Here is a 15000-nt window from a genome sequence, read left to right on the forward strand (position 1 = left end):
AGTATAAATGTGAGTAGTATGAAAGGAACTCAGATGTACTACATGCGCCATTTCACATTATCCCGTGACCTACTTGCATAAGTTGCATCGCTTCCCTCCCTCCCATTCACAAATTATTTTGCATGGCATCATGGGACGGTGTAGCATCCATCAGATGCGCACTTTAGAATCTCACCGTAAGTAGTAGGTCATCTTTGTACTTCTTGCATACTGTTTTTCGAATTCTATGAATTCAGACATACTACTTGGCTCACATACTGTTTTAGCATACTATATAGTATGGAAGTATGTAACTAAACGGGTAGGTCATAGGATGTAGCACGTTCAAATTACATTCATACTACCCAGTCACACATACTATAGAACATCTACGTCATAGCGAGTTGAGCTCTATATAGAGTGTATGTACTTTTCTAAGGGTCGTCAAGTAAATTCAAATGTTCAATTCAATTTACTTGTTTAGCACTTTTTACAATAATTATTGTCTCAAAGCAGCTTTACTAAAGGTGTACATTATTTGATTACAATCAGATTAGTTTACAAGTTAAAGTTACAATCAAATATAAGTTATTATATTTAAACATAGTTAACCTGCAGCTTTATAGATTTTGTACATACTCGAGCATTTTGAAATGCACTCCATGCCTTTGTTGTGAAAATGCACCCTCTAGCAACTAAAATTAGTAACTGCGCCTTAAATGAAAAAAAATACTTGAAAGTGGGGGTTTTTTTGTAACTGGGGAAAAGTTAAAATTCAAATATGGCAATGGAAGTTCTGGCACACTCTATAAAGCCTCCTTCACACTCTGGGTGACCCACAGCTGTAAAGTGTCAAGAGACGGTTCATTTCATTGAAGAATCAGTGACTTCCAGCGACTTCCGACTATGCGAGTGACAGCGACTGTTGGCGACCAGGTTGGTGTGTCGAGCGAAGAGAAATTTAAAAATTCTTTAACTTTATGTAAAAGAAGAGCGACTTTCTTGAGCGACAGCCAATAGGAGCAGCAGTAGAGCTCACGTGATCCTCTCTCCGCCTGCTCAGTAGCCGGTTGTATTCGTGCGGTGTAGACCTACAAAGCATACCTGCCAACACTTCCATATTTCTCGGGAGTCTCCCGTATTTCAGACTCCCGTATTGTTCTGTCTCACGGAAAACTTCCGTAATACCCCCCCACCCATTCCCCAAGCTTTTTGGCGCAGTCCCTATGCGCACCAAACCCAACGTACAACCATAATCTTACCCACTCCCCGCTTTCCACTTTGCACCCCCCCCCACATGTACAAATCCCCCCCACCCTGCTCTTCACTTTGCGCGCACACCCCTGGAGAAAATATTCCGGATTGTAGAAACCGAACGTTGGCAGGTTTGCTACAAAGACCTGTGTTGACTGCAGGTCAACACCGAAAGAGACAGGCAGATACAAAGTCACTGCTAGTGTGAATGAGGCATAGGTGGTCGACCAATCATAATAAACTGGGCTATGATCTAACCAATCAGAGCAGAGTAAACGCTCAGAGAGATGGGGTTTATAGAGACCAGTAGTTTCAGAGAAAGGATTTAATGCTGCAATATAAGAAAATTAAAGTGTTTTTTTTTTTTTTTTAGTTTGTAAACCAATAATAAAAAAAGTAACCCCTATAATAGTAATCAGTACTTTAAACAGAGAGTGCACAATCTAGAAATGGCGCATTCGCTCTTCTGAAATCATAATTGTAGGATATTATAGAAGTTCTTTGTAGTAATCTGTGCTCACCTCCTGGATTTCTCCGCAGGATAAACTTACGGATCTCATCATACACAAAGATAAGCAGACTGTACGGGAAAGCACAGAACCACCACATAATCCTGCAAGAAGAAAACAAGAGAAGAAAGGTGAGGAAAAGAGGAGGAGAGAAAATAAGCTCTTTTATAGAGAAGTGTGTGTGTGTGTGTGTGTGTGTGTATGTGTTTGTCCCTTACTTGAGTGGGTACATCCTCAGGGCAACGTCCATACCGGGGCAGTAGGACAGGAAGGCTGCTAGAGCCGTCTCGGCAAACAGGCCGAAAATGAGAATCCTATTCCTATAAGAGCACAGGCCAGAGAATAGCCTTTAACAGAGATGTATGCAAATATCACTCTAGTAAATGCTCACAAACATCCCGGCTGCAGCACTGACTTCATGCCCTGCTGGAAGACGGAGTTCCTGCGTGTCTTGCAGATGATGAGATCGGCCCACTGCACCACCACAATGCTGACGAAGAACGACGTGTGACAGGTGAACTCGATGATCTTACGCTGCTCGTACGTCTGAAACATACATATTTATATAGATTCATCATCAAACGGGAAGCAAAAAGTTTTTCCTTTCCACAAAACTATTTTCAGCACTTTTTAAAATCAAATTCTCAATATTATGATATTATATTATAATGGTTTCTGAGGGATTACGTGGCCTGTGCCATCATAGGAATACGCTATTTAAAAAATTTAAGTAGAAATGCATTATTTTTAATAGTTAAATGTTAGTCTAATTCAGTACACAGTTCAAATAGGGTTTTTTTCATAGTTGGGAGCTTTTATAAACAGAATTGATTATTAGTGTTAGAAAATTTATTTAAAAGTTATTTTTCATTGTTTTTTGCAGGTTTCAAGTCAAATTTAAGACTATTAAAGACATTTTTAAGACAATTATGACTGAAATTTTAGATTTATACTATTCTCAAATGGCTGCGCACTATTCTGGCATATGTTTTACACAGCGGCTGCCATTCCAGACGCAATCCAGTACTGGGAAACACCCATAAACTCACATTCACACACACTCATCGGTCCTACACCACCCAACCAGCTCAGAGCTGGGATTGAACCAGCGACCTTCTGCATGGAAGTCGGTTGCTCTAACAAAGAGGCTAAAGAGTATGGCCTCTAGCTTCTGATGTTTACCTACACAGCACTTACTAGCTGGCCTCCGTTACATGGAGAAAACCATAACACCCAAAGGAAACCAACTCGGGGAGAACATGCAAACTCCACACAGAAATGCCAACTGACCCAGCCAAGGCCCGAATCAGCAACCTTCTTGCTGTAAAGCAACAGTGATAACCACTGAGTTACTTCTGAAAGTAATACATTACAATATTGAGTTACTCCCTAAAAAAGTAACTAGTTGCTTAACTTAGTTACTTTTTATTTTAAGTAAAATGTTACGTTAACTTTGAGTTACCTTTTATTACCTGAGTGAGGCTTGATTTTTTTAATAGAGGAGCTCTGCAATTAACAACACACTGTATAACCCATACCTACATTTACCTTAAAAACATAAAAAAAAAAAAAAAATATATATATATATATATATATATATATATATATATATATATATATATATATATATATATACAGTTGATGTCAGAATTATTAGCCCCCCTTTGATTTTTTTTCTCTTTTTTAAATATTTCCTAAATGATGTTTAACAGCAAGGAAATTTTCACAGTACGTCTGATAATATTTTTTCTTCGGGAGAAAGTCTTATTTGTTTTATTTCGACTAAAATCAAAGCAGTTATTAATTTTTAAAAGCCATTTTAAGAACAAAATTATTAGCCCCTTTAGGCATTTTTTTTCGATAGTCTATAGAATAAATCATCATTATAAAATAACTTGCCTAATACCCTAACCTGCCTAGTTAACCTAATTAACCTCGTTAAGCCTTTAAATGTCACTTTAAGCTGTATAGAAGTATCTTGAAAAATATCTAGTAAAATATTATGTACTGTCATCATGGAAAGAGAAAATAAATCAGTTATTAGAGATGAGTTATTAAAACTATTATGTTTAGAAATGTGTTGAAAAAATCTTCTATCTGTTACACAAAAAATGGGGAAAAAATAAACAGCGGGGGGCTAATAATTCTGACTTGAACTGTATATATTTTAGGATAATGTTATCTTCCTGACCCCAGAGTTCTGCATGCCGCAAATACAGATTATTGAAAGTTTAAAGTGATGTGTTTGCTACTTTTGTACTATTTTCTTAAGTAAAATCACTGTCCATTGAGACTATAATCCCTTTTTCTTTTTTTTGATTCGTTCAAAATAATGAAAAACACATTCTCTCATTGACTGCGTGATTCATTGTGACCACTTTCATTTTAATTCTGCTATTTATTTTTAAAAGCTCAATAATTAGTTTAACAAGTTTAACAACTTTATTAATTCCACCAGGGGCAATTAATTTAGGGCAGTAGCACCATGATACAACTAACACATAAAGAGACTTTACAAATACAAACACTTACAAGAGACACCTACAAACAATATTAAAAAACAAAATCCAGCATGCTTCATAACAACTTCATAAATAGTACTACAAAAAAAAAAAAAAACGGACCCACAACCAGCCACAACCCATCACTGGGGATTGTCCGTTCACACTCATTCTCACACACATACACTACGGACAATTTAGCTTACCCGATTTACCTGTCTTTGGACTTGTGGGGGAAACCGAAGCACCCGGAGAAAACCACGCAACAGCAAGGAAAACATGCAAACTCCATACAGAAATGCCAACTGACCTAGCTGAGGCTCTAACCAGCGATCTTTTTACTGTGAGGTGACAGCACTACCTACTGCGCCACCACATCGCCCCATCACACTGAATTTTCCTCATAATTTGCTGTTCATGTAACTTCGCTAGACTCGGCAGAGGAAAACCATTAATCTTGGAGCAAGTCTTGACTAAGTTTTGAAGGCGATTTTTGTCTCTAACAGAAAGTGAGGCGAACCAGCATATAAAGTAAAAGCTTAATATACTCTCAAGGTAGTATAAAAGTTCTCAGTATATTTTTTCTATACAGAAAGAGTTCAGTTTCATAAGAACATACATACTTTTATGCAATTTCTTAGTAACAGCTTCTGAGTTCTGCAGGAACTTTAATGTGGTATCAAATATTGAGCCAAGAATTAAACTAAAATTACCTCGCGTTACATTTTCAAAAAAGTAACACGAATATTGTTACTTATCTTTTAAAAGTAGTGTGTTACATTACTCATTACTTAGAAAAGTATTATTATTATGTAACTTGCATTACTTGTAATGCGTTACCCTCAACACTGCTATACATACAACTTTTGTCAACGTAACATTTCTTTAAAAAAATGGACACGTTTTTAAAACATATAAACTACAGTAAATGTATTCACATCAGTGTGTCTAGGTCAGTGTGCTCAGCATGTAGCTATAAATAGATGGAGATCTTTTAAACAAATGCTATTGTAAGTAAGATAATTAAATATTATTGGTAAATGGAGTAGAAAAATGTAACATTTGTTTAAAATTTGATTGAAATAGACTGTTTGTGATGGTAAGGGTGTTGACCTGATTGGGTAACTTCAGAAAAATTAGGACCTGTTTAAAATTATTTAAGACCTACAACACAATATTACAGTGACTTTAAGATTTTTCAAGGCCTAAAAAATTAAAGATATTTTAAGACCTGTTTTTTATATAAATATATAGATAATAATTAAGAAACAATATAAGGGCCCAATAATACACCCGGCGCAATACCGGGCAATGCTTATTGTTTGCTAGTTTCAGCTTGGCGCAAGAGTCGTTTTGACATTTTGCACTACGCTGTTTAAATAGCAAATGCATTTGCGTTCATATGTGCCCCTATCTGGTCTAAAAAAGAGGTGTTTTAAAGCGCATTGCTGGCATGTTGCTATTTTGAGGAACTTAAATAGACTGTTCAATAGACCAGAACAAAGCGGGTCTATAGTCCAGCGCAGAGCGTGTTATTTGTACACCTCACTTACACATTGCTTAATACATACAGGATATACAGCAATACGCAAATATCTTTACATATTAAAAAGAATTAAAGGATTAAAATATTACAAAAATTATTATTTTCTAGCCTACATAAATATAAAAACCATACTTTCATGCCTTCTTTATCTCGGGGGGTCTTTTTCAGTTTATTCATAACAATTTGCTTTAGTAAAATGTTTTTATTATTAGCAGTATTATTTATTATATGCATATTTATATTTGTTAAATTAAAACAAGCTTAGATTTGCCCACCTGTCAGGTTTTGGACCATTTAGCATGTATATTTGGATATAACACTTCATTATTATTGTTCATTTATTCATTTGCTGGAAATAAGAACTGAATTTAGAAATATTTTTGAAACAAATCTTTGCGCTTGTCGAACAAAATAATTATGTATAGGCTAATGGATGTCTGTGCGCATTTCCCTATCCACGAAAGTGAAAGTAAATAATGAAGAGGCTCATCTCTCATTCTCGTGCTGTAGATGCTCTGTTTAACTGTTTTCTCGCGAGTGAAGCGTTCAGTTTTTCCACTTACAAAGGTCGTCATGTAAATAGCAAATGCACCATGGCGCGATGCAACTGACTCTTAAAAGGAATGGGAGATGAGACTCTAAATGGTTTATTCTTAAAACACACCTAAAACTCATTAAGAAAATAAGCTCAACCCTGTAAGGTCATGCGCCATTTTTTCGTCCATAAAATAGCAAAAGTAGATTTGAGCATGGCCTTAATGCGTTTGCGCCCTGCGATTTGCACTTTGCACATGGATAGTCAAAATAGAGCCCAAAGAGTGTTGGTAATCTTTTAATACAATTAAAATGATCTGAATCTTTTTAATAAAAAAGGCATAAATAAAAATTGATTTGAAAATGACGGCGATTAGAAAGTTATGTTTAGTAAATAATAGAACTGAATAAAAAAAATTAAAAACATCAAATGTCAGTATTATACAATTAGGTGTTAAGCATACAATCTGACAACCACTGACATTCATATGGTGGTGTAAAGAGTATGTGTTTACCCATTGCTGGCCATAGCCGTCCTCCAGGTCATTAACTGTACGATCATCCCAATCCAGTCGAATTCCCAGCAGCGTTTGAGGCAGAAATCCATTTTCAGCCATTATCACAAAATAGGTGAAGAAACCTCCCAGAGCCTGGATCATACCTGAGGACACACACACACACAAATGCAGACGCACAAATAAACACAAGTGTACAAACACATTTAATTCCTCTTATACCCGCTGAGTACGAAAAGCTCTTTTATTCTCAATGATAATCTGAACCATGAGGCTTATTCACCCCCTTCAGGTTTCTAAAATAGTTTTTCGGTGACACCTGCAATGCAAGAGCTATTTATTTGTTTGATTATAGAAGGAACAAAACTCTGCTTGTAATAAAGGCAGAGGAAAAGGAAAACACTATTCCGCATTGCAGTAAATAATATTAAATAATAAGTACCATATTTTCTGTAACAAGTCCCACCAAATTTGAAATTGCATTTGTTGAGTATTATTTAATTCATAAATAATAAAAAATCTGCTATAAATGTGATATTTAAAAAAATAAATAAATAAACATAAGGTGCGTCTCAAAGCACAGACGCACAGTGGTTTCAGTGGTTAGTACTGTGGCCTCAGAGTAAGAAAGTCACTGGTTCAAGTCCTGGCTGGGTCAGTTGGCATTTCTGTGTGGAGTTTGCATGTTCTCCCTGTTTGTGTGGGTTTCCTTTAGGTGCTCTGGTTAACCCACAGTCCAAAGACATGCGGTATAGGTGAATTGGATTAACTAAACTGGCTGTAGGGTATGTGTGTGAATGAGTGTGTATAGATGTTTCCTAGTACTGGGTTGCGGCTGGAAGGGCATCCGCTGTGTAAAACAAATGCTGGAAAAGTTAGCAGTTCATTCCGCTGTCGCGATCCCTGATAAATAAGGGTCTAAGCTGAAGGAAAATGAAATTATGATTTGTAAGAAAAACGTTAGTGTTCCATTTGGGACAACACTAAATTCATAACCTGTGCTGCTGTGTGTGTGTAAGTAGGTATGCAACGATTAACTTATTCATTATTTACCACACTTTAATTTGTGATGGTTAATTCATCGTAAAGACTTCTCAACACTGAGTTTCTACATGGAAAAACTGCAGCAACTAAACAAAGTTATGCCAACTGTGCACTAGGTTTAAGTTCTAAGCTTGTACACTGAGGCTAATACCCACAAACACTGAATTGATTATGACTGAGGCAATTAACTAAGGGCCGTTTACATGTCACGTCTTTTGTGCGTGCAAGTTCGTTATTTTTTTTCTTGCGTGCATATTAGGAGTGACGTGCACGCGGCACAATGTGCTTATGATTTCCAGATGCACCTACAGTTGAAGTCAGAATTAATAGCCCCTGTTTATTTTTTTACCTTATTTCTGTTTAATGGAGAGAAGATTTTTTTCAACACATTTCTAAACATAATAGTTTTAATAATTAATTTCTAATAACTGATTTTATTTTATCTTTTTCATGTTGACAGTAAGTAATACTTGACTAGATATTTATCAAGACACTTCTATACAGCTTAAAGTGACATTTAAAGGCTTAACTAGGTTAATTATGTTAGCTAAGCAGGTTAGGGTAATTAGGCAAGTTATTGTATAATGGTTTGTTCCCTAGACTATCAGAAAAAATACAGCTTAAAGGGGCTAATAATTTTGACCTTAAAATGTTTTTTAAAAAATGTATAAAACTGCTTTTATTCAACACGAAATAAAACAAATTAAAATTCTCCAGAAGAAAAAAATACTATCAGACATACTTTGAAAATTTCCTTGCCCTGTTAAACATCATTTGGGAAATATTTAAAAAAGAATAAAAAATTAAAGGGGGGCTAATAATTCTGAGTTCAACTGTAGTTGAAAGAATGGCGTAAGTGACAAGAACTGACCGTTCAGCTTCATACTTTGTATGTGATAAACACATTTCTACTCCAAAGAGAGAAACAAAAACAAACAAACAAATGAAGATACCAAAGAAGTTCACAGTATAGTTGATCAAAAGTGCCTTTCAAACAGAGTTTCAGCAGCCTTTGACAACATTTGTTCCCTTTAAAAGTGAAATACTTTGATAATATGCTTAGATTTACATTAGACAAATACTATTTTTATTCATTCTTTTTATTTATTTAATTGTTCATTCTATTTTCTGTCATTTATTTTTAGTGTAAAATTATTACTTATGTGTAAATGCCAAAAGCTTGTTTTCACTTATTTTTAAGTCCAACAAGAAATAGACTTTTGTTTGTTTTTATTATTATTTTGTGCTGTATTATTTAGTTAATGAGCAGCAATAAATAACACTTTAAAATATACAGAGTTTACTCTATACAGCTTTGAAGTGATTGTCTAAACTAGCTTTGTTTCAAAATTAAAGAATGTATAATAATCGTGATAAACTGTGAAACCGTCATTATTCCTCAGACTATAATTCTACAACCAAAGTCTATAATCGTTGCAGCCCTATGTGTAAGTGCATAGTGCATACAGCAATTGAATAATGTATGTACATTCATTAATTTTCCTTCAGCTTAGTCTCTATTTTAGAGATCGCCACAGAGGAATGAACCGCCAAATATTCCAGCATATGTTTTATGCAGTGGGTGCCCTTTTTTAACTCGGAAACACCCATACACCATTCAAGCACGCACTCATGCACTGTGGCCAATTTGGTTAATCCAATTCACCTACTGTATAGCGCATGTATTCGGACTGTGGGGGAAACTGAAGCACCTGGAGGAAACCTGGAGAACATGCAAACTCCACACAGAAATGCCAACTGGCCCAGCCTGGACCCAAACCAGTGACCTTCTTGCCGTGAGGTGACAGTGTTAATTACTGAGCCACTGTGCCACCCCCAAATCCTTTACATTTAAATAAAGAACAGGAAAGGGATTTTAACTCAATATAATAGTAGAAGTGACTGTAAATAACAACAACTAAACAAATGAATGTAAGTGAAACACACGTGTCTATCTGATTCGGTTCCAACCCAAATGTTGTGTGTGGTTTGCATGTTTTGCTTGCTTGCTGTAAATGTCTTCATATTTAGCATACTTCAGATGATTGAACTTAAACTAAACAACAAACACAGTTTATTTTGATTCTTCGGTCAGGTCTTATCTTGCCTGGAGTGCAATGCAAGCCAAGTGACCCATTAAAAAAATATAGCTGCAAGACGCATCTAATGTTGAATTTTTTTTGCACAAAGAAATTCTTCACGGACTATAAAGTGGACTAGAATGAAGCTGTAAAGGGCATGTGTGTGCGTTTGCTGATATCTGTGTGCGAGTGCACTTGAGGCTGACCGATCTGTCCGTAAGCCATGCTGATGAGCCTTTCATTCACCAGCTTGTCAGTTTTGGGGTTTCGGGGCTGACGCTTCATAATGTCACTCTCTGCCGACTCGTACGCCAGAGAGATTGCAGGAACCTGAAACACAGAGAAAGAGAGAGAGAGAGAGATAATGATGACGGTGATGACAGAGATGCTCATATTTTTGAGAGTGTGTGAGAGAGTCTGGCGTCTGGTGCCCGAGGTTAGAATCACACTCGACAGGAATTGAAAGTGAGACTGAAAGCACATGTGCGAGAGTGTGTATAACGCACCATGTCAGTGCCAAGGTCGATGCAGAGGATGGTGACGGTGCCCAGAGGCAGAGGAACACTGGCGATGATGAAGAGCAGAAAGGGTGTGATCTCTGGGATATTACTGGTCAGCGTGTACGCAATCGACTTCTTCAGGTTGTCGAAGATCAGACGACCTAAAAACACAGACCTTTATTTGAGTAATGATTCATTAGGGAGTTGGTCATGGTTAGGGAGTTGGACCTGTAATCAAAAACGTTGCAGGTTAAATTTTTTCGGTCTCAGCAGAAATCTAAGATGACGAGAGTGAATAAACAGTACTCTCTCCATCTTTAATACACAGATGAGCAAGGCGTTTTTCTGAGACTCCTTTATTAATGTTCACTTATTTCACATTAAAGGCAATGAAAACAATATATTAATTGACATAAAAAAGAAATTACTCAACTTATACATAGAAGCTTGAGAAAAATGTCAATTTTAGGAGAAAATTTTAGATGGCACTTAGAGGTTTTTGCATCTAAACTCTTCATATACTCTTTTATCTATCCTCTATTCTGTTTACCTTATATAGAAAATATGAAAATATTAAAATATGATTTTCTGTAAGAAAACTGTTAAAAAACAGTCTGACAATAAACTCTCTTTCTCTCTCACGCACTCTGTCTCTAACTCACCCCCTGCCCCCTTCTCTTTATATATACTGCATTAGACTAACTAGGAATTATTATATTAAGTGTTTTTGTTCGTCTGTTTCATTGATTACTCCCATTGTTCTCATTTGAATAAGCATCTGCCAAATTGCTAAGTGCAAATGTAATGTAAATGAATAAATTAATTGCATTTTCCCTAAACAAAACGATGCCTATAAAGCACTTTTGTGAAAGGGTTAAAATGCTTCATTTCTTTTGTCCTAACACTTAGCATTCCCTCTGCTGCCTCTCTCACCCTCTTCCACTCCTGTAACGATTGAAGCAAAGTTGTCGTCCAGCAGGATCATGTCAGCTGCTTGCTTGGAGACGTCTGAGCCTGTGATTCCCATGGCAACGCCGATGTCAGCCTTCTTCAGAGCTGGAGAGTCGTTCACCCCGTCACCTGTCACTGCCACTATGGCACCCTGCGGCCAGAGGCAGCCAATCAGAAGCAGAGGTAAGATCAATCAGCCAATCACAGTCAAAGACCAGTCGGACAATCAGAGCCCGAGTCAAAATTTGCCAGCTTGAATATAGACATGCAGTGTAGACCTTTAACTTTGCATGAAATAAATCTCTTATGCACTCAAAAATATGTTTGCTGCTTGTTTAAATTACCTATTTAAAATAAGCTGAAACAACCCAATTTTGGAGGATTTATTGGAGAGTGTTTTATGCTCAATCCACTTAACCATTGATAGTTAACTTTATCAATTTGTGTTGGGATAACATGAAATGTGTGAAACCCTGCATTTATTTTACAGTTTGGGTGCCAAGGTTGTATATAGTAACATTGTGAATGACTTGATTAATAAAGGCAATACTAACAAAAGTATTAATCTATTAAAAATCTTGTACACTGGGTTGTGCAGTGCTTTATACACTGACAGGCCATTTTATTAGGCACACCTTACTAGTACTGGGTTGGACCCCCTTTTGCCTTCAGAACTGCCTTAATCCTTAATGGCATACATTCAACAAGGTACTGGAAATATTCCTCTGAGATTTTGCTCCATATTGACATGATAGCTTCATGCAGTTGCTGCACATTTGTCAGCTGCACATCCATAATGCAAATCTCCAGTTCCAACACATTCTAAAGGTGCTCTATTGGATTGAGTTCTGGTGACTGTGGAGGCCATTTGAGTACAGTAAATTCATTGTCATGTTCAAGAACAGAGTCTGAGATGATTCACGTTTTATGACATGGTGCGTGATCCTGCTGGAAGTAGCCATCAGAAGATGGTACACTGTGGTCATAAAGAGATGGACATGGTCAGCAACAATACTCGTTTAGGCTGTGGCGTTGCTACAGTGCTCAATTGGTACTAATGGGCACAAAGTGTGCCAAAATACCCCCACACCATTACACCACCACTAGCAGCCTGAATCTTTAATACAGAGCAGGATGGATTCATGCTTACTGAACATGTTGTTGATACCAACATCCAAATGTTGCTGCAGAAATCAAGACTCATCAGACCAGGCAATGTTTTTCCAACCTTCTATTGTCAATTTTAGCGAGCCTGTGGAAATTGTAGCCTCAGTTTCCTGTTCTTAGCTGACCGGTGTGGTCTTTTGCTGCTGTAGCCCATCCGCCTCAGGGTTTGATGTGTTGTGTGATCATCAGACATGCTCTTCTGGAAACCTCAATTGTAACGAGTGGTTATTTGAGTTACTGTTGCCTTTCTTTAAATTGGAACCAGTCTGGCCATTCTCCTCTGACACAAACAAGGCATTTGTGCCCACAGAACTGCCACTCACTGGATATTTTCTGTTTTTCAGACCACCTCTCTGTAAACCCTAGAGATGGCTGTGTGTGCAAAAAGTAGATCAGCAGTAGATCAGTAGATCAGCAGTTTCTGAAATACTCAGACCAGCTCGTCTTGCTCCAACAACCATGCCACATTCATAGTCATTTAAATCACCTTTCATCCCCATTCTGATGCTCAGTTTGAACTGCAGTAGATTGTCTTGACCATGTCGACATGCCTAAATGCATTGAGTTGCTGCCATGTGATTGACTGATTAGAAATTTGCATTTACGGTTGGACAGATGTACCTAATAACGTGGCCAGTGAGCGTATGTAGTTTATGTTATAAATGCATTCTATTTAATAAGATATGCAGAGTTTTATGTGCATATGTCATGGCTAGATTAGTATGTTTCTTTGTATATGACAAAAAAAAACTATTTTATTTTTTAATAATTAAAAACTCAAAAAAAAAACTATATAAATAAAAACTGCTAAGGCTATTTTATCTATATGTTCCACATTTAATCCAAGGTGAAATCAAAATTTTACACTTACAATAAATTATGTAATATTTTGAAATCATGTACATTCCCATGAAATAAAGAAAAAAAACTCAATCAAGAAAAGCTCATGTGTAAAACCTCTAGCATGTATTTTTCAAAAGAGGTTATAAAATGCATTTTTTATGGTATAATGTTATCTGAGGTGCATTTAAAAATGTTGGCAAATGTTTTCATTTTTATAGTTTTAAGAGCCAGATACACTAACAGCTTGTGCCTTTTTTGCAGTACTAAACACATGCAGCAAAGAATGGCACCAAAAATGTGTGAACACAGCTATTTCTGTACCTGACCTTACTGAATATGCATTTGTAGGAGTTTTCCACAGACAAATTTTATGGGATAAAAGAGGTACATATTTGAATGAATCATGCAATGTGATTTACTAACGTTTGCACTCCTCAAATTATGGGTATTTTTGATTGTTGTTTTGATTGTTATTTAGCAACTAAAAAATGCTTATTAAATGTTGTGCTTGAAATGGCTGCAGCTGTTGTTGCCAAGAGGAGTTACTGCAGAGAAAAGAGAGTACGCGGTGTAAGCTAGAAGATCCACTGGTATTTATCTGGAATGCCAGAGGAACACAGTCCAAACATACAGTTGAAGTCAAAATGATTAGCCCTCTTGTGATTTTTTTTAATTTTTTTTATATTTCCCAAATTATGTTTAACAGAGCAAGGTAAATCTACAGTATTTCCTATAATATTTTTTCTTCTGGAGAAAGTCCTATTTGTTTTATTTCGGCTAGAATAAAAGCAGTTTTTGATTTTTTAAAAACATTTTATAATCAATATTATTAGCCACCTTAAGCAATATATTTTTCAGATTTTCTACAAAACAAACCATTCTTATGCAATGACTTTCCTAATTACTCTAACTTGCCTAATTAACCTAGTTAAGCCTTTAAATTGCACTTTAAGCTGAATACTAGCATGTTGAAAAATATCTAGTAAAATAATATGTACTGTTATCATTGCAAAGATAAAAGAAATCACATTTTAGAAATGAGTTCTTAAAACTAATATGTTCAGAAATGTGTTCTTCTTTCCCTAAGCAGAAATTGGTTACAAAAATACACAAGGGGCGGGCTAATAATTCAGGAGGGCTAATAATTCTGACTTCAACTGTACATAGTTAGCCAAATATGTAATATGTTTCAAGAATTAAATGCAGCTTGAAATAAACAACTAGGCTGAATCACGTTATACCAGTGCGATCTTAGTTCCCTCAGTGTGCCTGAACTGTCAAAAGCACAAACCGTTGTCAACAGGTACATCTCGACAACATCTTGTGACATCTTATCTCACATAAATACAGCAGGAAATGGCTTATTGTAAGTGAAAGTAAAAAGGCGTGCAAGCTAAGCCTATGGGTGCAGTCCAGTTCTGAAGTCTTTCACCTTTGAATGTAAATGATTTTTTTGTCATTGTCTTGTGGTCACTTATATTAAGCTTGTCTGTTTTATAAATAGGCTTGTTTTTTGGCCAATAATTACATTAATAGGCCTAGCTGCTTTTTAAGGCTGGGCAATATGGCAAAAATG

General features: G+C 36.3%; 1 protein-coding gene across 2 annotated transcripts in view; it reads right to left on the reverse strand.

Moving 5' to 3' along the window:
- The window catches only part of atp1a2a (ATPase Na+/K+ transporting subunit alpha 2a), a 52494-nt gene that overhangs the window by 3270 nt on the left and 34224 nt on the right, over positions 1 to 15000 (reverse strand). For both annotated transcript variants that reach the window (XR_015477917.1, NM_131683.1), the window contains 7 exon segments: positions 11397 to 11565; positions 10470 to 10624; positions 10170 to 10293; positions 6839 to 6984; positions 2158 to 2288; positions 1961 to 2062; positions 1755 to 1846 (listed from right to left, as the gene is read on the reverse strand). Coding sequence is in view for 1 of the 2 variants with exons in the window: in NM_131683.1 (NP_571758.1) it covers positions 1755 to 1846; positions 1961 to 2062; positions 2158 to 2288; positions 6839 to 6984; positions 10170 to 10293; positions 10470 to 10624; positions 11397 to 11565 (919 nt within the window). In the remaining variant the exon portion in view is untranslated.

Source organism: Danio rerio, chromosome 2 (assembly GCF_052040795.2).
Source record: "Danio rerio strain M-AB ecotype USA chromosome 2, GRCz13ab, whole genome shotgun sequence".
In the NCBI taxonomy this organism is placed as follows: domain Eukaryota; kingdom Metazoa; phylum Chordata; class Actinopteri; order Cypriniformes; family Danionidae; genus Danio; species Danio rerio.